Here is a 27,303-nt window from a genome sequence, read left to right on the forward strand (position 1 = left end):
AGTAGACTAGATTGATTTGTCTGATCAGTTTTATTTTGCTAAGTTTAATTTTATTAATCTGATTTAAACAGAACACAGTTCACGGTTACTTCTAAAATTAATCATATAGCAGATATCAGTATTATAGACATTGCTCGGACGGGCTTAACAAAACCTTAGATATTCTTTCCAAAAATATTATACACCCGTCAAATTCTTTAATTTGTAAGATTTATTTTTTTTATACATTTTTTAAATCAAAATAATAGGAACTTTAAATGATTTTGATATCAAAATTCTCAAAAGTCATGAAAGTAACGCAACAAACGCATGTAACATTACGGTAGTGATTTATATCTGTGCAGCAGCAGTTAAGAGTCAGCACCATTTGTGGCGTCAGCAGTCTACTTAGAAGCAATAAGACGTGCCGTGAGAACGTGACGCGATTCGCTATTGCACGCCGATCACTTTTGTACGTTGCACGTATCAATCAATATTAATATCCAATCTAAAACAGAATAATAATTTACTGCAAGCATAAATCAGACTCCTCGAACTTCTTGAAAAATCATGAGCTTAATCTCTAGTTGATGAACGATGTTATAAATTCAAAGTATATTTCTTATAAAATTAAGGTCTCAAGGTACAGAATACTTCATAAGAAAATATTCTATTTGGAGAAATGTAATGTTATTGTATTTATTATTTATTCAAGAGACATATTTAAGTAATATAATCGAGGACAAAATATTTGAAATTTGTAAACAATGCCTGTCCATAAATCAGTTGTTTATAAAACAATAATTGCGGCATGCGTCGTTGAAAACTTAATCTTCGCCGCCATCTTTCTTGCGCTGTAACTTCGCGCGCCCTTTCTTTATCTTTTTCGAGCGAATAAACACTTGTGAGTCGCCATAAGTTTTCTCAGTGGCCTTTGTAGTTACGAAAAGCACCGCGTTGCCCTGCCCGGTAAAAGTGTCTCTAAAACCCGTGGCCATTGTTGCATAGCGCACTAAAAGCAGAGTCACATATATACATCGGGCGAACACTTTTGCGCGGAGGAGTCGTGAAAAGTCAGTCGATCATTCACGGTTACGAGAAGCTTCATTCCTTTTCTACTACCACCATTAACGCTACTTCTTTTATTATCCAACTCTATGACAGGTTCCGTCCTGCTGTTTCTTCAAATCTTCCTATAATCTCTTCTCTCTAAAAGTCGAAGAGCGAAATAATACTCAAAACGTAAAATGCAACTGTAACGAAAAGTGAAAATTGAGCCTGTACACTTTGAGTGACTCGCCACTCTAAGAAAGAGTAAAATTGCGCTCTATAAGTTGGAGTGAAATCGCACTCCGTTTGAGTAATGCCCATTTCTACTAATGTAGATTAACTTTAATCTAGGTTTAACTTTACTCTCTATCTTTTTCTAACTCTTAGAACTAGGAAAAGATGACAGGTAAGTTAAACGAAGATTAAAAATTAACCTGCATTGATAGAAATGGACATAAGGCACTCTTTTCGAGTGCAGTAGATCAGTATTCATAGAAGTGAATTATGTCACTCTATACAATTTTGAGTAGAAAATGTCACTATTTTACAATTACAGTGACAACCGCTCCAATATATTAGTGGCGAAACCATTCTATGAGATTTAGAGAGTTCAGATAGCTTTTCTTAATAAATAGCCGCGTAATTTGAATCTTTTTGAGACAAAAGGTATCTTCCCTCCTTTCTCTTTCTTTATATCGCTTCATAATGTCGTATTCGTCACGCAAATAATCGCGAAATCCACGCGTCGCTAGGAATCATTCAGATGACTGCGCCGGATCCCGCCATCATTTATTCTATCCATAGCGGCGCATCGATGTGCGGTTATGCGAATCTCATTTTCTGCTATGGCCGCCGTAGCTTCTTCTCCGGACGAGATAAGCCGTGCACCCGTGTTGGAACTTAAAGCATGCGGCTGCGTGTCTTTGGAGGAGGCGCAGGAGGCCACAGATAAGCCTCGATGTATTCTGTGAAGTACGTTCGTCGTAATATTAATAACGCGTTCCCATCGCCATGTTTCCCGATATAAACTCCAATCGTTCCTGTAATCGGGTATCGTGCTCACCGGGATGACATAGGCGACCTTCTTCTTCCGTCTTATCCTCCATTTTTTCATTTATCTTTTATCTGACGTTTAAACATTTATCTCAATTTTTATTATATAATAAAATAATATATAATTAAATACGTCTCCTATTTTTACATATAAGATGCTTGCAGAGAATAGTAATGCAAGATCTAAAGGCCCATCAATAATGTATTTAAAAATTGTAGAAGCTTAATTTGTTATTATATAGTAAAAAAAATTGTTATTCAATCATACAAGATTTTGAAATTAAAATTAAGAGAATCTTAAATTAAAACTTTCAGAAATTTTAATATTAAGAAATTAACTCTAAATATCAAGGAATATAAAATAAATATGCTTTTAAGATTTTAAGTTAAGAAATATAAAATTTAGTGCAGCTGTGTGCGTGTACGTGTGCGTATGTGTATCTTCTCTATGGACGAGTTATGGTAGACGTTTTATCGTATCGCGATCGGAGAACGAGATGTGTCTCTTCGTCACCAGCATAATCCTTGAAGATCTTTGATGTCAGTTACTAGTAGACCAACGGATCGAGTTTCACAGCTTCTCAACATGTAATGGGGCGAACAAATTATATTGCGCCGTGTCCGGCATGCGGAAGATGGATCACTCATTTCCGATTTTAACCGTGTGAAAGAAATCCCAAGGTCATTATGTCGCAGCAGCTTTTACCTTGAGTCAAGCTTGAAAAATTACAATGCTGAATCAAAAGCGTTTCGTAACTTTAATTTTTAAATATAAGTTAACGCGTTCGGGTAAAACGTAAATTTAAAAGTTAGTTCTGAAATTAACTTTTGTTCCGTGTATGTACCTTGAAAGAAAAAGTTGGAGAGCGCGCGGAAAGAAACTTTTTTACAGAACAATACAGAATTGCTTTATATTGGGAAAAATGAGATCGTAACGAAAGTTTGAATAAGAGATGTTCATAAAATAAATTGAATTTTACCCGTCAACGATAGTATGGCTCTTGTACATTCGCGTTACGTTATACTGTAGTCGCATTATGAGTGCATATCGATACAATACAAGAAATAAACGAATCTTTACTGACAAAATTAGATTAATCATCATTGCTACGTGAATGCTCACGTTTCGTAAATTAACATTGTTTCTACTTTCCAATTGAACATTCAACAGCACATCCCGTGCTCACGACGACGGAGGAAGACATAGGAAGCACGAAAGGGGAGAAGAGGAGGAGTGGAGCGAGATCAGCATAATGTCTGTATCAAGAAAAGATGAAAAAAAAAGAAGACGGAAGACCTCGAAGAAAGAAGAAAGAAACAGGGAGGAAACATTTGAAACCAGAATCTTTTAACGGAAGACGAAAACAGAAGATATAAGCTTCTGAGGAGAGAGAGGAAAGAGCAAAACGAAGAAAGGAAGACGGTAGGATTTAAAAGGATAAAGCATGAAAAAGTTATTTGAAAACTCAATGGCTGATCGTCTTTATACATCTGCAATGTCGCAAAATGCTTGAATCTTCGTATCTTCTTGAATCTTTAACTTGCATTTTTGGAAACATCATAAGAGAGAGACCCGAATTTGTTCCATTCTTGAAGATTCTAGATTTGCCAGATTTTTGATCTTTTGAAATTCTCCAGATTAAAAATTTTTATGATCTTCAGTGTATAAGATTCTTGCAAGAATTTTTCCTTTTGCTGATTGTACGGGATACTGAACAGCGGATCAGAAATGAAGAGAGAGAGAGAAAGACGAAAAAACGAAGATAAAAACGTATCTGGTCCGGTGTCAGTCGCTGACGGATGGGTCCACGAGCTTCCCCAAGGCCTCACGAATCTGCAACAAATCCGTAGTCCTTTCGTCTCATCCGTTTCAACTCGATGTGAATGTGGATCCCGAATCAGAATTTTCTCAATTTCTCCTAACTTCCCAAAGCACATATTTTGTTCCAAACAAGAAAAAATAAACTAGATTATTTATATCAACTCTTTACTGTTACAATTAATGTTACATTTCATATTTATGATTTGATATATTAATGTCATTGGAGTGGCAAGAAATTAGAGTATCGAATCTAAAATACTTACACTTAAAAATTTTTTAATAGATCTGGATGACGATTATTATATTTAAAAAATTAATTTTTTTGAAAAAATATTCTAGACATGTTTTTACTTCTTTTATTTACTTTAGATTTTATAAAAAATAATTTTCAATTATTTTATTTCTATCTACTTGTGTTATTCCCACATTTCGGGATCAAGTTTACTTATATTAAATTATTTTCATATAAGATTTTGCTTCAAGCATACGTATCGATACGCTCTAATTTAGGATCTTGGGATAACCTTTCGGATCGGTAATAAATCGCTCGAGCAGGGAACACATTTCCAAAGACCATATTTCGAAGATCGGTACAGTATCAAACGAAGCGGAGTCACGATCTTCGGATCGTTTCGCCAGATTGTGCTAGCAGTCCTGTGGGTCCGTCGAAGACGTATCGTCTTCTGCCTTATCGACACGAAGTTAGCGCGAATCGAACCTGCGAAAGGCCCCGCGGGCCTGTTTTTCATTCGAGTCCATCGCGTTCACATCGAAACCGGTTTTCTACAGATAGATTTGAATTTCGCTGCGAAGAACGAATCCTCTTTCTCCTCCGGCCGAGAGCTATGCCTTAAATCGATTCACCTGAGATATTCAACATTTCTTTATCACATTTTAGATTTGATATTTTCATATTCTTTTTCTTTTTATACTTATTAATATTTATATTATATCCCAATAATTGTAGAATTTTGAATTATAGAATCTTAAAATTTTCAAAATTTTTCAAATTACGAAATGGATTCTTAGGTCAGTAATTTATCTACTTTTCGGAATAAATTGTTAAGGACAAAATATAATGATTTATAAATATAAAGATTTATTAAATATATTATTTCATACTATAATTCTATTTAAACTGTTTGAGTTTTTTTCTAATAAGGAAGTAATGTTTTAATTTTACAAAATATTAAAATATTATAACACATAATTTTAATCTGTTTTTATAAAAAATTAAAATATTATAACTACGTAAATCTAGCTTCCTAAAATTATCTTTAATAATTGATTAGTTTAAAACATTAAATTTGGTATTTAAATCATTAAGTATTACGTGCATTATTATTTAATACCTTGTATTAACTTTAATAAATAAATATCATTTCACAAACTGTAAATTGTGCGTAAAACAAATTATTAATTTTCATTTAAAATATTCGCCATTTACATTAAATCAGCAATCGCCGATTCTCTCTTATCGTTTTCGCAACAGTAACGAAGCGAACAAAGTTAACTTCTCGCATACTCTCGTCGATAGCGAGCGCATTTGGTGGTAGGGATCCACTCGTAGTGGTCGTCGGCCCCTGTCAGGGCCTTTCTCCCTCCGTGTTACCACTCGCGGGGCCTTTCCCCCGTTTGCATCACGGCCTGAGTGGGGGGAGTAACAGGCTCACTTGCGCGCGAGAAGTGGGAGAAGCTGGGCCCCAGAAGAAGATAAGGAGCAAGCGAAGGAAAAGAAGAGAAGAGAAGAGAAGAGAGGAGATAGAGTGAGAAAGTTCTCTCACGACGACGATGTTGCATTGTTTACGACAGGGTTATAAGCCTGTGCCGCGGCGCGGCGGCACAGCCATGTTGGATTCCTTTCGCGGCAGTAGATCAAAATTATAAGGCGGAACGCGCCTCAGAACGTCCGCTCGGGAGATCCTCTTGAGTGTGCCACGAATCCTCTCTTCCCCTTCGCTCTTTTCTCTCTTTTCGTCGCCCCGGCGAAAAAGGGAGCAAGGGCGCTCGCGAGAATGCCACGAAGATCGATCGCTTCGTTTGTCGCTCTCTTTTTCGACCGCCCGACCGGCAAACGAGAGCGCGCGAGGCCTTCTTCAGGCCTCGTGTCTCTCTTCAGCCGCCCTGTGGCTGCCTCGCGAGCAGCCATTCATTCGGTAGATAGGTCAGGTGACATGTATCGCGTGTCGCGCTCATCGAGCAGCTCAATGGCTGCTTGTCAGTGGATGAACGCTCGCCAAGCAACAAGTGACTTGAATGTGGATATAGGAAAGATACCTGTTCTTTAAACAGATGTTCCGCGTTTATTGAAAGGGATCAATGGGGTACACGTACACACGCTCGAAAGATTTAAACCAAATCACGTACACACATACGCGAGCACGCGCGTACGTACGTTATACCTATATTAAAATTCTCTTAAAAAGAAAAGGCATTTCCTTAAGTCATGACCAAGGCATTATCATTTATTACGTAGCCATTAATTGATTACGCTAATTATTTATTTCATACAAATATTTTTTTACATTTTATTTATTTATAATATAATCCTTTTTGCTCGAGTTTTTGAGATTTCAGTACTCATTTGCGGATTTGTTAAGCAATTACAATTAATTCATGTATTAAAGTTTTAAATTTCGCGTTGAATTTTGCTGTACGCTGTCTAGTTCCCGTTTGAAGTTTCATCGTAGATCAACAAGCCGCATAATAAACCGCAGTGAGTCGTGGAGGTCGAGAGAGCTGCCTAAGGTGAGTCTAGGGCCGCAGTCATTTTTCCGCAGCCTCCGCGCGGAGCGGTCCAGTCGGAGACCAGTCCTGTCCTCTCCTCTCTCTCTCTCTCTCTCTCTCTCTCTCTCTCTCTCTCTCTCTCTCTCTCTCTCTCTCTCTCTCTCTCTCTCTCTCTCTCTCTCTCTCTCTCTCTCTCTCTCTCTCTCTCTCTCTCTCTCTCTCTCTCTCTCTCCGCCTTACCTCCCACCTCCCACTAACTCCATTCGGCAGATATCCTGGACCCCGGCTTGCCCGTGTGGTGCCTTCCACCTAACTACCTGTGGACTAGGTAAGCGCCGCGGCTCTTACCTGTCGGAGTTACGGCGAAGGCGCCTTAGGAGAAATAAGGCCCAGAAGGTGGGTCTCAGGCAACAATGACGCCCAGTTGAACGCGACGGCTCGCCACTCTTCGTATGTTGAAAAGTGCATACGGCTGTTTACACGGTTAAAAAATTGTGCCGACGTCAGTGCATTGATCCGGATTGATCGACTGACTCTCTATTCGTGGAGATCTGATTATCGCGATATTCTCCAGCGTTGATAATTTAATTCGCGACGTATTTATCCGGAATCTCAAGCATTTTAATTTATATGCTTCAGTGTATAAACCCTTGGATCGAATAATCGTTTTACAGTGCAGTGTGATGTAAATTTGAGTGTTTTTTTCTGTATTGAAAAATTTTTGCGGTGGAAAATGTGCGAGTGCGGTGACGAATGCTCCGAGGATACGAAGACGCGGAAACCCCGAGATGTCCTATCTCGTTAGACCCGCAAAAACGTTAGATTAGATAGAGGATTTCGGAGGAAGGCTTAGTGGGGAAAATTCTGGACGGGATTAAGACTCGAACACCTGAAATGGCTACCCTCGGTCTCTCCAAAGTCTTCATATTGGACAAGTATTTTACCGAGCTGCAGAAGTTCTGGGAGACCGAGAAGAAGCTGCAAGGTACAAAGTTGCGAGTGCTGTGACAGCGTCTTCCAATTGATTTTAACAATCTAGAACATTTTTCTTGATTACTGAAACTTTTAATCCTCGAGCTCTAAAATTATATTTTGTTTTATTCTTTGTATCTATATATCTTCTTATTACATTCTCAATATTGCACTTTTTGTATGCTTGTGTGCTAAAATCTATAATATTTTCTCTTTTATATGTAATTTATAGTCATTATTACATATATCACTATATTGTCTCTATTTACGATTTTCGCGCATTAAAGTACATTAATCGTCTATCAGTTTTAAAAATTATTGATCTTTAGATTTTATTTTCAATTTTTAACAATTTCTAAAAATTATATAAATTAAGTATGCATCAATAGAATAAAAACTCCAAACTTGAAATTGAAATTTAAAGATTAAAAATTTTAAAAACTGTTTTTTTGTGATCAGTAAAATGTTTAAATAAATATCTATTTTTAATTTAAAATCCAAGATAATAATTTTATCGGGCTAAGCTTAAAAATAGATAAAGTAAATAAAATTCATATTGTTTAAATAGTTTTAAATAAAGTTTTAAATATTATTTAATTGTGTCTGAATGAACATAAAAAGTCTGTGTAAACATAATGTTTAATTTAAATATTAATTTCAAGAGCCTTCAATATCTAATTTTATTTATGTATAACACGCAAATCATTTATAAGTCTATAGCTAAAACTAAATTTCTTATCTTTTCAATAATCTTGTGTAATTCTAAATAGTTCTTTAAATATATCTTATTTCTATTGAAAACCTTTCCCAAATCTGAATAGTCTGTTTTTTAAATTATTTCTTAAATGGTTAATGATGACTGATGACATCTACATTGCTAATGCATATGCTGACTGATGAATATACAAGTATAATCTCTTTCAAGTGTTACACGCTAAATTTTTCATTTTTTGAACTTTGGTTCAAAACGTCAGAAGATGATTTTGCTTGCAAAAAATAACTGTTCAGAATTAACCGCGCTTATACACGGCGTTTTATTTTTAATGATGGAATAAAATACTTCAGAAAAAATGGATTTCCTAAAAAAAATGTTTTAAACAAAAGTTATTTGTTTTCAAAAAATGTAAAATAGTGATGATCTGTATTTGATTTCTGCGAAGGTTATATCAAAGTAAATTAAATTTTTCCAGTAGAATCATATGATATTTCTAACGTAAATTAATTTCTCTTGTTATTTTGCGTATAAAATTATTAGGATAAAATAATCAACAAATAAATGTTTTACGAGTTATTTTATATCTTATATTCTTTATTTTACATTATATCATATTTTTCAGTTTTTCTAAAATTTTCAATTAATGCTTTTTTTAATTACAGATGACTCAAAACAAATAAAGTTAACTAAAATTATTATAATTTTATTCAATGTAGTTGTTGCATATATGTGAATATTTTGTATTACAAAGTGTGGTTGACATATATAGGGTGAACCAGCCAGTGAATGAACGGGGTCCAGTAAATGAACAAAATCACTTATATTTTAAATATGAAAAAAATTATGGATCGAAGATAAATGATTTTGTAATGAAAATAAAGAGAAAAATTCACAGGTGGCGTTGAGATCAATGTCACGGTTATAAACAAAGTGTCGGGAGAAATATTTTCATGCTTATGACGTGCAAGCTAATAAGAGGTTAATTTTGGAGAGGTTGCGATTTTACGTTTGAATAAGCGTTATAATTGATTTTCGAAGGTAAATATTGCATCATATAAGTAAAGATAGAGTCAATATTTTATTTTGTCAAACATTTTTCTGTAAATTCGTAAAAATACGCTAAATGTAATGATGTCTATTCACTGGTGTGATTTTCTAACCTTTTCCCAGTGAATGAACATGTGTGCTCTATTTTGGTAATTAGGTAGCATCTAGATAGTAATGGATAAATTGACCTGACATTTTTAATTTAAAAAAAACGTCCCTAGCTACATATGATTCAATAACCACAGAAGATCCTGCTGTAAATGTTGATCAAATTATTCTAAAAAATAAAAAAAGAGTAACTAGTAAGTCTACGTCAGAAAAAGGAATTAGATAATTCTGAGACTGAAAAGAAGTAAAGTTACTTTAATCCCCGATTCGAGATAAAACTATTCTCAAGAGTCAAGAAGCCAAAAAAGCTTTATGTTAGGTTAGGTTAGGTTAGATTAGCTTTATAATACATAGGTTTATATGCTTTATAGTATTATTCCAGTGCAAAAATAACATTCTGTGATTGTTAAAATATAATATTTAAACAAAAACAATTTATAATATTTAACTTTAATTATTAAGACATCTATATACATTAGTAGGTATGTATCTACATAGAATACATGTTCATTCACTGGTAAGCAGCCGTTCATTTACTGGCAATTCTGTTCATTCACTGGTATATCGGTCCTTTTGTCACTTTTCCATTTATTTTCTAAATGTTTTATTCTAAAAGCACCTTTAATATTTTTTTTAATAATCAGTATGATATATTGAATCAACTACATCGATGCTGAAAGTGATACGGATAATAATTTTATTTCACGTCTCTATAATGAATAGGAGACGCCGCTTATTTGTTCATTCACTGGTTGGTTTACCCTAGGCTCCATTCCGATATTCCCTACCAGTACTAAAAATCTATAGTTTATGTTTCATACACTATATACACTGTCACTATTTTACATTTTGTTTTAAAATTAAACAACTTTTGTTTAAAATATTTTTGCAGAAAATGTGTTTGTTCCAAAGTATTTTATTTCATTATTAAAAATAAAGTACCGTGTATAAGTACTACGGTTAATATTGAGCGGTTATTTTTTGCATGAAAAATCATCTTTTGACATCTTGAATAAAAATCCAAAAAGAGAAAAAAAATTGGCGCGCAATACCTGAAACAGGTTACTTATAAGTTTTTAGTTTCTGATGACAGTGTATTAAATATGTTAGGAAGAGTTTTGAAAAAAAAAAATGGACCGAGCCACAAGATGAAGATAACTTTTTTACTCGATTGTTTCCCAACTCGGAAGCGTCATTATTTTGCAGTCTAAGACATCCTTACAGCTATTGTTTCATTATAGCGCGTCCTTCACAATTACGGGCTTCTTGAGTAATTAGGTGGAAGGAGTGGGAAGATGAGATATAATTAAAATACCTTCTACTCTTCTTTGTCATTATTAACTTCTTCGAGCAAGAAAAATTGCATAAAACTGATAAATAATTTGTATACACTGAATATAATACAGTTATAATTATTAATTATATTATAAAATAATTATAACTCTAATTTAAAAAAAAATATAGAAAATATTTAATATGTATTTAGGAACTCTTTAAAATTTATTTTAGGGAATTTTTATACTCTCAAAATATTATTTACGTCCCGCATTTCGCGTATATTAATTAATATTATGAGTTATTATTCTTAAAAGCTAATATTTTTGCAATTCTTTGATTCCTTTTGCTTTGCATTTTTGTTTAAAAAAAAATTTGTTTGAAATTTGTGAACTGTTAGAGAAATTGTTTTATTTGACATTTGTTTTTAATCAAAAAATTTAGAAACTCCAATTATTTTGTGAATTATTATGTTTGTGAACAATTATATAAACGTCATAATGTGAAACAACAAGCACTTCCGATGATATTGGTAATAACGAAGGAAAGATCTTTCCTCGCTGGGATTTATACGGGGCAATGGCCTAAACTGGTGCATCCAGCTGCAACTGCTCCCATGTGCTGCAAGCGCACGTGTGCTTGTAAAGTGCACGAAAGTGACATGCATACTCGCACAGATTAAACCGCGTTGCATATGCGCACATGCGCATTTGCGAGTACTTATCAAGGATTTTATATAGGAATCAAAGTAGTACAAATGTATTAAGTAATTAATAAAAAAATTAACTTCTAATAATCTTTTTTAATGTGTTCTTAAAATTTTTATTATAAAATATGTAGGAAATTCTTTATAGAATATTTCGAAGTAAGAAGAGCATAGACTTTATTATAAACAAATATTCTATATGTCTGAAAAATCGAACAAATAAATAATACTGATTAACTATTATAATTCATACTCCGATGGAGCTTATCAGCGAAGAGATTAAATGTGGGGGTTGGATATATCTTGAATACATACAATTTATGTATATCCTAGATAGGACTTCTTGTTTGATAATGTTCAAGATCGTTACGTTTATTGCCACTTCGTGGAGTCACATTTGCGAAGTTCCGCTACGAATTGGCATCGTGGGAAATTACTATTTTATCAAGACTCGACACATGTATTTGGCAGCCGCTTATTTATTCTGGATATTCTGTAACATCCTTTCATTCCGTGGAAACGTTATTTTGAAAAACCTTTGTATTTTCCAATAATCTTTGCTTGTCTCCCGCAGTGCTTGAGAATGTAATTTATATTGATGCGTTTTTTGGTGCATCCAAATAAAATCCGTGCAAAAGATAATCTTTTCTAAGTGATTATTATTCTTTTATACATAAATTATCAAAAAATATATTCACTCTTATTTAATTCTTATTTAATCTGCACTAATATTTCAAAGTATATATAATAAATAACATTTTTAAGATATTTTATTTTGAAATTTGTTTCGTACGGAACAATCTTTAACGTGTTGGAAAAAAAGTAGGCCAGACGAATTGAAATATTTTCGTGTTTTTTAATTTAATTAAAGTTTCATAGCGACAAATTATTGCGCAAATTTCCTGGAAAAAATACCCATCGACCAAATTTGTAAATGGATCACGCGTTAAGATAAGCCTCCGCGTCTAATTACGAATTAAGTTTCGACATACGTGCGGGCGTCGCCATTAATTTCACCGCGATTCGGTAATCTGCGCGCACAAGAGAGGAATGCAGAGTACCTGTCGCGATTAATTCACCCCTTTCGTTATCTCTTTGCCCGTGCCAAAGTATAACGGTGCTCTTAAGGTAATACTTACTTCGTTTCTCTCCTTTCTTTATCCTATCCCTATTACTTTAATATTTTCAAGCTTGTGCTTTCCAGTTTCTTTAAAGCTATTTTTGTTGTATTTTGAAATATTATCAGTACACCTGTTATTCTGATTTTGTAAATCTTTATAGCCATAATGTAAAGTGTTTTTTATCCAATTTATTTATTAATTTCTTCTAATTTTAATTAGTTACTTTTAATTTAAGTTTGCATATACAGTTATGTTAAAAGTATAACTGGTGAATACCCTTTTTATGTAAAAAGAAATTACAAAAATTTAAACAAAATGTTTTTAGGAAAAGAAATTTTGTATTATTTACGAAAAAGAATATTGAAACAAACATTCTATTGTACAAATTATAAGTCAAAAGTGACTGTCTTCCTCTCTTCTACCTCTCTTTTTTTCTGTATGTATGTTTCAATTTATAAATCTTTGGATTATAAATAAAAATGTATATTAAATTCTTGGAATAATAAAACAGAAATTAATTCCTAGGGGTTTAATTTTATGTACAAACAATATGTGTCGTCAAGATTAATAATAAAGTTCGACAATGTCAAATATGCATGCAAAGGGAAATTATATATACATATGTAATAATACTAAAATAATTTACACAGATTACATAGAATATTATAATATATGCGAACAATTGCAATTAAAATTTACATCATATACATATAATATATGCTTAATTTATATATACAGATAACATAATCTTGTGATAATAACAATCTGGTATTTGAAATACAAATACAAAAATCAAATTTAAAGGATCATAGATTCAAGGAATCCAAGGAAATAAATTCAAAGAGTATTGCGAAGAGATAGAAAGAAAGACAAATTAAAATCTGAGAGAAGAAGGCCGGCAACGACATGAGTCGATGAAGCATTAGTTGAAAGAGTTAAGACAAACGGAGTGTAGGCGGTGCCGTGAGAAGGATAAGACTAAAAAGAACCTGTTTTCTTCACGAAGGAGCGTTCAGCTTCCGAAGGTACCTGCGCAGTTTAATCCGGAATAGGACCTGAGTTACAAGATGCTTGGAAAGCCAGAGGAATAAAGTTTTTGCCGCTCTCACTGTTCCTGTTATTGTTTACTGTTACTCATTAGTATCATTATTTATAGTGGCAATAATATACCCGCATGCGCGCGCGTGCGCCCGGAGAAAGATTTTAGCCTTTAAAGTTACTTTAAAATATATTTTATCAAAACACAAAAAACATGTGAATAATAGCTTTTATCTCCCATTACCGTGTTTAATTGTTTCCGTTACTTTCCGTTACTTTCCTGCAGAAACAATTTATCATGCCACTGGCTACTTTTCTCGGCTATCGATACTTATAAACAGCACGAAATGTTTCGTTTATTTATTGTAATCTATTTCATTCTTGTGGCCGATGTATTCTGATGGCTTCCTTTGAATTCAATACCTTGGATGTTCCACATGATTCAACATCGGTGAGCATTATTGTAATCGGCAAAGGACTCCACAGACACTGAAGTGATCTCAGATTGAACGCGACTCTCTCGCAAGAACAGAGCATAAATAAAACCGCACGCGTTAAACAACTTACTTCGCGGTTCCAGAGAACCGGTTATGTAACTAATCTCGTATCCGGAAGTCGGTATGGAACAACGAGACCAGTTCCCGGTGCGAATCGAGTATCGTGTGTCATCCGGTTGAGAGAACTTTAGTATCTGTCCGAAAAAAAGGGAAGAAAACGCGTTCCCAACAGAACACTCCGATCAAAGAAACACTTTCGATCGCATTTAGAATCAACCATCGTCAATCGTCAAACAGAAGATTGCCGTTGAAGTGAAAATGCTATTTCAGGTCGTTGATAATCGATTTTGACTGCTTGGCTGACTCGCTGATCTGTCTTGTCTATATATAGATTGTTGGTGTACAAAGAAAACAAAGAATTTATTTATGCTTGCGACGTAATCGATAAGTAAGCGATTATTTTTAACTGGAAACCTTTTTAAGTGTCAATATTGTAGTTCATTGAAGATTTTAATCAGAGTAAAATAGAGAATATAATAAAACTGAGAATTAGATGTGACCTCAATTAACTCTAATTAGTTCAGTTTTATCATATAAAGAAGGAAGGAAAGATACTAGAACATAAATCTTTTCTCTGTCACATTTATACAGATAAAAATTAAGATTAACTTTATTAGATATTAGATTATAACTAGCTGTCATTTTATGTGATAATGAATTGCTTGATTAATATGATTTTCAACTAAATAAATTGTAGGTGGCGTAAATTACTATCATTGTTGGTATATTCACGTAACAATAAGTTTCTAGATTCATTATCTACACCATTAGCTTTGCAGAGATTTGCTAGAACTAGTTCATTTTGCTTTATAAATAATTTCATTTCGCTGTTCATGGCTTTATGAATAATTCCACATCATTGTTCATGGTTTTATAATTTATTCCGTTTCTCTACAATGTAGGTGAACTTAAAATAATGTTAACGACATTTTTATATAGAATATTTTACAATATCTATTTTTGTATAAGAATAAACAAAAGTTTCATTAATTTATGTGTGCTTGATTTGCACTTAAAAAAGAACTTCCCATCTTTCCAAGAAGTTGGGATATCTTGGAAAATATTTCTTATCGAGACAATACCTTGGCGAGGTCATATTCAGCGACCATAACAGTGGTCAGTCGCATGGTACGTGACTACACAATCGACTGTAACAGCGCGCTCAGCCGCTCTTAGGTGACGGAGAGAAATCTTGGGAGTCCATCGAGAGCGCAGCCTCCTCCATTTCAACTTATCCGCTATTGTATCTTAGATTAACGGTACTCGAAGAGCCTGTGCACGACTTGAGAGAACGAGCACACACGCGTGACGGATAAAAACGATAATAAGAAGTAAAGTTGAGAACGTGAACACTGAAACGAGATCAGAAAAAAATATATCACAAATAGAGAATATATCCATGTCATTTCCATATATCTATCTGTGATTATATAATTCTTAGAAAATTCTTTCCTTGATTATTCTAACTCATAAAATTAATTACGTTTCCAGAACTGTAAAGATTTTTAGATATTTAAAATATTGAAGGCTTTTATCATAATACTTTTATTTTTAGAATTTTATATTATGTTTAAATTATGAAGAGAGAGAAAAACAGTAGTGTATCTTAAAGTACTCTCGCATTTAACTGCATTGGCATCATCGTATATCTCAAAGAAGTTTTCTGTTTGCTTCTCGAAGATGCTTCCTCATCGAACGAAGCGGTGCACCTACAGCAGCGTTTGCGGAGCCTCAGCACGGAACTGGTGACCCTGAGGAACCGGCTGCACGTAAGCCAACCGGCGAACGCGTCAGGGCCGACGGGCGGCACCACCGGACCCCTATCGAAGAGCCCGGAAAAAGGTGGCGGGCCCACTTCGCCCGCGCCCGCGGTACCCCCGCGTACCACTTTACCGCCCAGTGGCACATTACCTCATGGAATCGGTCATCCCGCTGGTCATACATTGACAGCTTCCGTGATTGTCCATCCGCATGTCAACCATGCTGGTGCGAACAAGCTCAACCATAACTCGACCGCAGCAAATAATTTAATATCTGGTTAGTGCATTAGTGCGCGGACATCTATTGTGACCCTGTATCAGGGATAATTATCTGTCATACATCTCTATTAAGTGAAAATTTCAATTATTTAATGGGATCCTAATTCCACCGTAATTTTACTATAACAAACAGTCTCTATATCTATCAATTAATTGTATGTAATTGTAAAACTTTAAAATGTGCTTTTATTCGGCCACATTAAAAAGATAATATACTATTTTTTCTATAGGTCCATAAAAATACGATAATCTATTATAATTAATAGTTATTAATTGATTGTTACAGTTATTGATAGAAAATTGATAATTTTCTGAACTTTTCGACGTGTTCAGACTTAGAGCCGTCGAAACGTCACAACGGAGTACCTGACGATGGGATAGTATCCTGCGTGACGGCGTTAGGATGCCTTCGGTCGCCGCCGATCTCCAGCATTATTGCCGACGTGAAAAACGCGAAAAGTAATCAAAGCCAGCATCGATGTCTCTCAAAAGCCGCCGCGTCTTCGCCCGGCCCTGCGACTTCCACGGCCTTCGACGACCTCATTCATCTACCTGGACCTCTTACAGAGGATGCAGTGCTTAAATGTCTTCAAGCCCGCTTCTGCGCCAAGCAGTACCACGTAAGATCAATGCCTTTGTTAAAAGTAGATAAGCAAAAACAGATAGCTTAAATGTAAGGCTGTCAAAAACTTGGGCATTGAAACCTTTCAAAAAAAATAGAAGTCCAAAGATAAGATGAACGAAAGTACACGAATTTTATCTCTTAGAATATTGTTAAATGGATAAATTGTACTTTGTTGCATGTCGATTGTATTTAATTATTTCGAGATAAAGTAAGCTCTCACTTAGAAAAATATAAGATTGATTAAATTTACACAAAAATTAAAAGTCTTTTAAGGTTTCTATACACATTAAATATTTGGAGTTTATTTATATAATTTCAAGTCATATGTTTTATAAATATAAAAATTACAATGGCTATGAGTTACAAAGAATTTGTCTATCCCGTAATTTTTTAGAATCTAAATGTTCAAGGGGAGATTCCAAAAACCAATCATGAATCGCACACACATACATACATACACTCATGTCCACACACATACGAATGACGTGGTTGTGCCAGAGTGGAATGCAAAGAGGCGGTCTCGAATCATATTCGTAAGTACCTGGAGCGTTTGCGTGTCAGTGTGTTGGTGCTCGCAATAACGCAACACACACAGAACGCGGCCGATACACCGCCATTAAGAATTCACCCTGTCTCTCTCGACTGGTTCGTGCATGCCACCCTGCCGCAAGAAACCCACGCACAGGTGGCACGCACGCTCGCATTCCGATGATGTGATCGGTCAGACCGGCTTTAATTTTCATATTTTTCCCTACTATGTTACATGATTGATCTTTTCATCAGCCGCGATTTATACTTTAATTGTTGCTTGAATTATTTATGAAATAATTTCAACTTTGAAACTTAAAAAGAATATTTATGTTAATATCTAAAAAAAAGTTATATATATTTAAAAGTGTAAATACACTGACATTAATCAATGGATATAAATTTTACGTATTAGTTATTTATTTAATTTTAGTCAAATTTAGATACTCAATTTCGCCAGTAAACGAACTTTCGCGCGCGCGCGTTTACCACACTGTCTCGTCTCATATGTCGTTCATCATGATGAACGATTCTTCGTACTGCAGGCTATCGACTTTTTACACGAAACGTTCGGTTTCTTTGAGACTGTACCTCATTTAGGCGGTTTATTGAAAAACTCTTGATTTTGCCCTGATCTAGGTTCCCCAGGCAACCGAGGATCTTTTTTGCGGTTGATTCGATACCTTATTCAATTGCAAAAAGCAAGTTGATTATATACTTACGTAAATTCTTTATGCAATTTGTCAGACTTGAACTTCAACATTTAAATGGAATTTAAAACATTTTTTTGGACAACATCTTTAAGCTAAATATATTTTTAAAAAATCAAATTATAAAGACAATAAATTTCTTTGTGTTATAAACATAAATTGAAAAGTGATTGTAAATTGGTCATTATATTTATTGATAAAATATGAATCAAAAATTGAGAAAAGAATAAGAAATTTTAATATTATGGGACTAAAACTTATTTGAAACTTTCTACGAATTATACAGTTGCTAATTTATACAGTTCTTTCTACAAAGATTTTTCTAAATCTCACTCTTATAAAAAGACTGTAAGTCTTAAAATAGATTATTATTAATAAGAGAAATAATTGTTGCTTAGATATGCAAAGAAGCTAGAAACTCAAATATCTTGCTTTTTTCAAAGTTAAATACATTTTGATATACACATTAAAAGTATAAAAGTGGTCTATTAAATAACAGATCCATTCAAGGAAAAACGGCAATATTGTTCCAGACAAATGTGGGTCCCATATTGGTTTGCGTAAATCCTTACACAGACGTTGGAAATCCGTTGACCCTAACGAGCACCAGGTCGGTACCATTAGCGCCACAGCTGAACAAGGTCGTCCAGGAAGCCGTGAGACAACAATCGGAGACCGGATATCCCCAGGCGATTATTCTTTCTGGTAAGACTCTTAACAAACTCCATCTTCCCTTCGTTTTACAAGAGAAGTGAAGATTTCTGGAACTTCTTCTACACAGGGACAAGCGGATCCGGAAAAACGTACGCCTCAATGCTATTACTTAGGCAACTCTTCGACGTCGCCGGCGGCGGACCGGAAACGGACGCTTTCAAACATCTCGCGGCAGCCTTCACGGTCCTCAGATCCTTGGGCTCAGCGAAAACCGCCACAAACTCGGAGAGTTCAAGGATAGTAAGTAGTTTGCTTCGAAATGTATGAGATAGAAGAAGGTGGGAGGAAAAAGAAAGATGATAGAGAAATAAGATTATGAGAAGAAAGTTTATAGACGTAGTATTAATATTTAAATTAAAAGTATTGTGAACAATATGATAAATAGCAGTAAATATGTAATAGTGATTATTTAGTAATAGTTAGCAAATATAAATATTAAAACAACTTTGTTATATCTTTAGGGTCACTTCATTGAGGTTCAAGTGACGGACGGCGCTTTATATAGAACAAAAATTCATTGTTACTTCCTAGACCAGACGCGAGTAATCAGACCATTACCAGACGAGAAAAACTACCATATATTTTATCAGATGTTAGCTGGATTGTCTCACGACGAGAGAGGTAATGCAATTAATTATAATAATATTATTACAATCGCATAAAAATGATTAATAATAATTCACTATCAAAAAATAAATTATCCTAATAAACTTTTACAGTTAAATTAAATTTGGAGGGATATAATCTGAAAAATTTGAGGTACCTTCAACATGGCGATACGCGACAGGACGAAGCTGAAGATGCGATTCGGTTTCAAGCCTGGAAAGCTTGTTTAGGTATGTGATTAAATATGAAAAAAATAACGTAAAATTTTATTTCAATAAAAACCTGATACAATTAAATTAGCCGAAATGCTTAATGTTTTACGTTTTTTTATTTCTCACGTTGATTAAACCCTTTGCGGAAAGAGATTATCAGATTTTCCCCGATCCTTCATCTTTTATTGTTCCCCAGGCGTGTTAGGCATTCCATTTTTGGACGTCGTAAGAGTGCTAGCAGCGGTGCTCATTCTCGGGAACGTCGGCTTCACCGACGGCTCCGGTGTGGAAGTGGGCGTAATTGGCGAGAACGAATTATCCTCCGTAGCTACACTCCTGGGAGTTCCTCCGCCGGCCTTGTTACGCGGGCTCACCTCGAGGACTCACAATGCGCGCGGCCAGCTCGTTAAATCCGTCTGCGACGCCAACATGGTACTGTTATCAGACTTTCTTTACGACATGAAACAGTGACGAGCAACGGCTGTGAATTAACATCTTGTTAGGAATTAACATTTGCGGATCGTGAGATTCTTTGATCTTGAAATCCCTAACATGTCACAAATGTCACAAATTTTGACTCTCGAGACACTAAAGAATCTTAATCTTTTCACGAGTAGATAATCGTTTATTAATCTCTTTTCAAACGTTAAATTAATTCTTCGTGAGATTTTTAAATCAATTATTGGATTCTAACTTGGAGATTTTAATGATCTGAATCATTACGTATTATATGTTAGACTTCTGCTTATTAATTTTCCTATTAATCTCTTATCTTATTACTTTCAAATTATGAGACAAAGCATTGATTCTTTCATTTTGGTAATTTTATTTGATGTCAAATTTAATTTTTTATTTGCGAAACGTTTGCAGTGGAAAATTCGAGGATCTTTAATCTTTTAGCAAAATGTAGTAAAAACGTTAGAAAATCATACATTTTCTCTGTATTACAAGTTTATTTTCAATTAATTAATAAAAAAACCAGATGTGCACAAAAATTGCTCATTATTCTAATAAAGCATTATTTTATGACAATAAAAATAATTAAGAAATGTTTGTTTACGCAGTCTAACATGACGAGGGATTCGCTAGCAAAAGCGCTTTATTGCCGCACTGTAGCTACGATAGTAAGACGAGCCAACAGCTTGAAAAGACTCGGTTCGACTCTCGGCACCCTCTCGTCGGATTCCAATGAGTCTGTTCATAATCAAGCGGATGTTACTAGCCAACATGCCTCTACTATTGGCAGCTCAGCAGGTCTTTATTATAACAATCATTACGACAAATTTAATATTATCTTAATTGCAATTTAATAGCTTGCCACTAATGTTATGTAATTACATAATTATACAATCTTGTTACTACTATTAAATGAAACAGAAAATTATTAATATGATTAGGTAATTACTTTGAAAAAGTTAATATTATCTTTCAGAAGCTTAGATCTGTTTAGATATGGTATAGTTTTTTTTCAATACTTCTTTACCATTTTAGAATCATGATACAAGCACACTTCCTATTTCTTAATGGCAACAAGAGGTAAAGCAAGATATTTTTCAGGGGGAACAGGATCCAGGAGCATGACCGCCCTGAATAACGCCGTGCGACACGCCACGGACGGCTTCATCGGCATCCTGGACATGTTCGGGTTCGAGGATCCTAAGCCGAGCCAGCTAGAGCACCTCTGCATCAATCTTTGCGCGGAGACGATGCAGCACTTCTACAACACTCACATATTCAAGAGCTCCATCGAGAGTTGCCGCGACGAAGGCATCCGGTGCGACGTCGAAGTTGACTATGTCGACAACGTGCCATGCATTGATCTCATTTCTTCCTTGGTAAGCTCTTTGTATCGAAGACAACGACCCAGCAATCGTTGCTTATGTAAACATTTTACATTTTACAAATAAATATGTTAACTGATATATAAATATAGTTATTTCCTCTTTAGCTTTTCTTGTAATTTTTCGGTTTTGCGTTCATATGGAAAATAATTAATAAATAGAGAAAAGAGGGCGCCAAGTTTTCTAAAATTTTTATATTTTAAATATATAAGAATATGCTAATACTGAAATTAAAAAATCATTCTTTTTTGTTTTGATGAAGACGAAGATGTGATTGTTTTATATATTAATTATATAATTAGGTGTGTTTATTTTAATTTACAGCGTACCGGATTACTAAGTATGCTGGATGTAGAGGGCTCTATACACGGAACCGCGGAAAGTTACGTTGCCAAAGTGAAGGTGCAGCATAAGCAGAATCCCCGATTGTTCGAACCAAGGACCGTCGATTGTAGATCCTTCGGTATTCAACACTTCGCAGGAAGAGTCACCTACGACACCTCAGACTTCTTGGGTAGATAGGACTTCTCTCTTATTACATTTCATAATGATTCAGGAAAATTATAAAATCTATTGTGAATAATTAATTAATATTAGAATGATAATGCTTAACAATTTATGTGCAATATATTATACTATATATAATGATTATAATCATTTATATACATAAATTTAAGCGGGTAAACTCTTCTTTGCAATCATCAAATTTGATTATTCCATTTTTAAAGATACAAATAAAGATGTTGTCCCTGATGACTTGGTGGCGGTATTCTACAAGCATACTTGCAGTTTCGGCTTTGCTACCCACTTGTTTGGTAGCGAGTTGAAGGCGTTATACGCGAGCGATACTGTGCCGAGGGGCGTCAGCTTTCGGATATCGCCAACTTCTCATACCGACCTGTAAGTAATCAACGACTAACAAACTATAAAAATTGATGTAGAGGAAAGTCCCGTAAATTTAATTTTGATAAATATTATTAATGCTTCGACATATTTATTAAAGAAATGTTTGACTGCAAATAATTCCTTTTCTCCTTTTTTCTACAAAAATTTGGATTGCTGAAGTAATTATTGAAACATCTTTATTGGTGACAAACTTGAAACGTGCGTAGATAATTTCTACATCGTAATAATTGTTTAAACAATGCCAACGCTCTTATGAATAATTGATCGTGACAAGTTGACGTGAAATTTAAAAGAAGAAATATGCAAAAGGAAAAAGTAAACGTTGTTCTTCGCAGTTTAAACGGGGACGAGCCAATATCGACGTTGACACAGGACTTTCATACGAGGCTAGATAATCTCTTGAGAACCCTTGTCCATGCTAGACCGCACTTCGTCAGATGCATCCGTAGCAATAGCACCGAGACGCCGATGCACCTCGACAGGGGAGTTACGATGCGCCAGATACGCTCGTTGCAGGTCCTGGAAACAGTAAACCTCATGGCAGGGGGTAAGATGGCAGAATTTTATTTTAATTAATTAAAAAATTTTAATTTATTAAAGAAATTTTTTATTCACACAATAATAAATCTTTAATTATAATAAATATAAATAATAGTTTTAAAAAACATTATATATGTGATGATTTTAAATGTATAATAAAACAAGCCTATTTAATTAAAATTAATTTCGATAAGATCTTGAAGCTAATATTTATGACGGCTCATACAGGATATCCGCACAGGATGCGATTTAAAGCCTTCAATGCGAGATATAGGCTGATCGCACCCTTCAAACAACTGCGTCGTGCCGAGGAGCAGGCTGTCGAGGACACGAAATTGATTTTACAAAATGCACAGCAGCTAAAGAGTAAGTTCGGCGCCAGCACTAGCTGGGCCGTCGGCAAGCGGCACATTTTTCTCAGCGAGGGTATCAGGCAGCAGCTCGAGAACCTGCGGGCGGAGACGCGACGAAAAGCTGCTACGGCAATACAGGCAGGCATATTTATCTTTTTTTAACAATTTCTTTTCTGAATATAAATCATCTTTCATACGTTCAATAAAAATTCTTTTTTTTTTAAATTTTATTTGATTATTTTTTAGATTAAATTGCGGCGTTTATTAGAATTGTTTCTACAACGTCTGAAAAGAAGAAAAATGGACTTCAAATTTTTAATTTTATTTCCAGTCTACGTGGAGAGGATGGCACGTACGAAAGAGATGGCCTTTGAGAAGAACAACCCTAGGCGTAACATCTGGCATTGGTCAGAAGAAACCTCAACAACCACTTACCGGAACCAATACCGGAACCGTACAGAGGAATGTCACCGCTGGTACAGGAACTGGAACTGGCACTCGTCCAAGACCGCAACCAATCGCTGGCACACCTCCCCCGGATCCTTCGGAAAAATGCGCGGATCAAAAGATGATCCAACAAACTTGTACACACTTCGGGTTGGATTTGGTAAGCACCTGAATAACACGTTCTTTTACAAAGCAAATAAATGTAAAGGCTCAAAAAAGCATAAGAATAGATACATAAAAGAGATATGAGAAATTAATATGTAATTGAGGAAAGAATATAGTTTTTTATATATATTTTTTTTTTGTTTTAATTTGTATTTTTAAATCTAGACATATATTGTGTTTAAGATAACGAAGCGTTATAACGTTTAATACTTTAGTATTTCAGGTAGAATCGCAAATTTTGCGCAAATTTAACGCAAAATGTTGCAAAAGAAAACTTTCTAACTTAATATAATCCTTCTTTTATCATACAGGAGCGGCCGCCACCTGTCCCTCCCAGTAGATCCTATACCGTGACCGGAAACACAAAACTTGGTTACCCGCAAACCAGGATTATGAAAATGCCTTTTCCAGGTAGGAAAAATGTCATTTAAAATAGTTTTTGGTACATAAAGTATTAATATAAAACAAAAACATGCATAAATGTAATATTTGCCCGGAAAAAAATTTTTCATATATAATTATAATAAAATATATTCATATATGTTTGTTTTCTTTTGTATAATCTCTGTTCGTATATACAAGAAAAATAATAAAAAGAAGAATTAAAAGGATAATTTTCGCATTTTTTTTTCAAAAAAGTGAAGTTTGAGAAAAAATTGTCTATATATAATTATATGTAATAATTGTATATAAAATATAATTATATATATAATATTAATCTAATCTCAATTTTACTTTTTGTAAAAAAAACAATGCAAAAGTTATTTTCAATTATTTTTTAATTATTTTTCTTATATATGTATATCTATATATACGGACAGAAATTCTACAAGAGAAAGAACATATGAAAATATTTTATATTATTAAAAATGTATGCTTAAACAACTAATATAAATGTATTATTAATACTAAATCAATTCTGAGATATTTAATTAACAAACAGATTCCTAACTCATCGATTTTCAATTTTTATTTTATATCTGAGATTATGTGATTAATAATCATGTAACAATGTTTTAACGAATATTTTCTAAGTATTTGATACATAATTTGACACATAATTTTCAGAAGAGGGCGAAGGTGAAGTAGTCCTGTTGAAGGGAGAAACAGTTTTAGTCGTAGGTGCGTCACCCCGACGAGGCCATCTTGTTGTAGAACACAATAGTACTACATTACACGTGCCGTATCAATTTATGGAATTGAAACCTTGTAATATTAATGTTTAATGACTTTTATGACACTATTTATTTGACTCCATTTTTAAAGACTTGAGAAAAGACTGTTTATAATATTGTTTCCTTCATACAAAATTTCGATAAATTTATACATTTCTAATATAAATAACATTCTAAATTTATTAATCCTCTATGAACTAATCTAATTTTGGAGTAAAATCTACATAAAAGTGAACATGTACATATAATTTATACATATATCAACCAACCTATTTCTAAATTAAATAAGTTTAAAAGATTTAAAAAATATTATATTGCCTTTAAAAAAATGTACTATATTGAAAATTTTATTTTATCTTGTTACTAATTTTCGTAAATGGGTTTATCATCCATTTTTAAAGAAAGTAAATAAATTTGACCATGGAGGATTGATAAAATAAAAAAGTTATTAATTTTTTCAAAGGCTCGTTGGTTGTATTCTTTCCGTATGCGAGTTTGTTTGATCTCGATCATGACTGTCGTCTCACGTCTGCCAATTAATTGCCATAAGATCATCTCAGAGTACGCCGGCAAAAGTTAGGGTAGGTGATTAGTATTAAGAGAGAGAGCCGGCGGCATCACTCGCGGTGGAGTCAGCTCTAAAGGACAGTGAACTTCGTCCTCTAATTAATTACACCTCCTGTTAAACGAGCTTAACGCGGAAGTCACAGCGGCCGTGCTTATCGCTCATTTCAGACACGGCATACTGACTTACCCTAAGCTGTTCGTCTTCCATGTAGATAAGATTCTCGCAAAGAAGTCTAGGGTGCCTGATAAGAAAAGTGTAAGCCAAAAATTGCAAGGATAATAAGTTAAAGTCAAACGGAATAATATATGTTTTCGAGTTGATTGTGATTCACATTGAAAAATGTGTACAAGATGGGCAGAAGACCGGTTTAATTGGATGTTAAGTTAACGTGTTCAATAAATCGTAGAATTTTTATGTTAAAATTATAACCACAGGTCTAAGTCTTTCAACAAATTGGCACCTAATCCTTTTTACGGTATCACGTGTTATTAACTATATTTCAAATGGTAGATAAATATATCTATAAATATATATCTATATATATATAAAATTCTCTTTTTATATTTCGTTAAAAATCTATTTAAAATAATCGAAATACGTATGGCTTACAGTTATTTTTATCAAGTACTGTACAGCCTTATATATGTAGAAGTATTTTCGAAAATAATGAATATAATATGTATACTTGCAGCAGGTTACGGATTATTCGTGTAACTTATATAAATATAGAATATGCACATTTTTCTCTTTCCCTTCCTCTCTCCCTTCCTCCTTTCCTCCTTTTCCTCTCCCCCTCTCTCTCCCTCTCTCTCTTTCATACATATATTAAAAAAGAGAATATATATGATTTTATTGTAATACTTTTTACCAACAGTATTTGTTTTAAATTTTTAGTACCAATTAGAAAACACTGCCACAATAATATATCTGTATTGTTAGATCTATATGCTAGTTTATAAATAATTATAATTATGATACTGAACCTGGTACTGTTACCACAGAGAGAAAAATCCATTTTGTATATACACGATTCTCGTTTATTCACCGATTCCAAGATGAACCCAGGAATGAAAGAGTAAATTACAAATTTAAAATGTAGATCTTTTGGAAAATATACGGAGCCTGTATATAAAGTTCCAACTGTATCGAGAATGTGGTTTCAGATACCAGAGCAATATAAAGCATATATATAGATATATGTATATGAGCAATTGTATGCGTCGAAGAATATAAAATTCAAGTACACGCACCTTTGAAGAAAGGGCAATTATAATGGTTGTTATCGATTTTTTTCCAGTTTTCCCGCCATTAAAATAAATTTAAATTAGATTTTTATTTTAATATTTTTTATTTTTCCATTTCTGACATATGATATTATGTTCAGTACACTGAATAGATTATAGATAACAAATTAAGTTTAATTTCAGCAGAAAGAATATAATTTAAAGAAAAAAAGAATAGAGTATGGTTAAAAGGGTCCAATAAAAGTACGTATTAAACATTTTTTTAGGAAAATAAAATCCATAAGAAACACTTTTCTCGATTACTATTAAGATAAACGTTTGAATATATGCAAATTTTTTAAAATTTATTTCTAAATAAAAAAAGGAGATTACTAAGATTTACAAACATACAAGAAAATTGTGTTTCTCGTGGTGTAAAAGAATTGCATACCCGGAGAACTAGGAATTCAAGAAATTGGAA

General features: G+C 33.9%; 1 protein-coding gene across 1 annotated transcript in view; it reads left to right on the forward strand.

The window, feature by feature from the left end:
• Window positions 1-26,872, forward strand: part of Dachs (unconventional myosin-IXb-like dachs) — a 57,287-nt gene extending 30,415 nt beyond the window's left edge. The window contains exons 3-18 of the mRNA XM_071709543.1: window positions 15,851-16,207; window positions 16,543-16,829; window positions 18,606-18,777; window positions 18,854-19,026; window positions 19,248-19,407; window positions 19,506-19,622; window positions 19,801-20,036; window positions 20,669-20,858; window positions 21,162-21,439; window positions 21,770-21,959; window positions 22,174-22,345; window positions 22,687-22,898; window positions 23,120-23,382; window positions 23,576-23,851; window positions 24,168-24,267; window positions 24,925-26,872. Of these exons, the coding sequence (XP_071565644.1) occupies window positions 15,851-16,207; window positions 16,543-16,829; window positions 18,606-18,777; window positions 18,854-19,026; window positions 19,248-19,407; window positions 19,506-19,622; window positions 19,801-20,036; window positions 20,669-20,858; window positions 21,162-21,439; window positions 21,770-21,959; window positions 22,174-22,345; window positions 22,687-22,898; window positions 23,120-23,382; window positions 23,576-23,851; window positions 24,168-24,267; window positions 24,925-25,082 (3,341 nt within the window). The 3' untranslated portion in view covers window positions 25,083-26,872. The remainder of the gene's footprint in view (window positions 1-15,850; window positions 16,208-16,542; window positions 16,830-18,605; window positions 18,778-18,853; window positions 19,027-19,247; window positions 19,408-19,505; window positions 19,623-19,800; window positions 20,037-20,668; window positions 20,859-21,161; window positions 21,440-21,769; window positions 21,960-22,173; window positions 22,346-22,686; window positions 22,899-23,119; window positions 23,383-23,575; window positions 23,852-24,167; window positions 24,268-24,924) is intronic.
• Window positions 26,873-27,303: the final 431 nt, after the last annotated feature.

The sequence above is a fragment of the Temnothorax nylanderi genome, unplaced genomic scaffold (genome assembly GCF_030848795.1).
Source record: "Temnothorax nylanderi isolate EJ_2023f unplaced genomic scaffold, tnyl_v1.0 TNYL_tig0079_pilon, whole genome shotgun sequence".
In the NCBI taxonomy this organism is placed as follows: domain Eukaryota; kingdom Metazoa; phylum Arthropoda; class Insecta; order Hymenoptera; family Formicidae; genus Temnothorax; species Temnothorax nylanderi.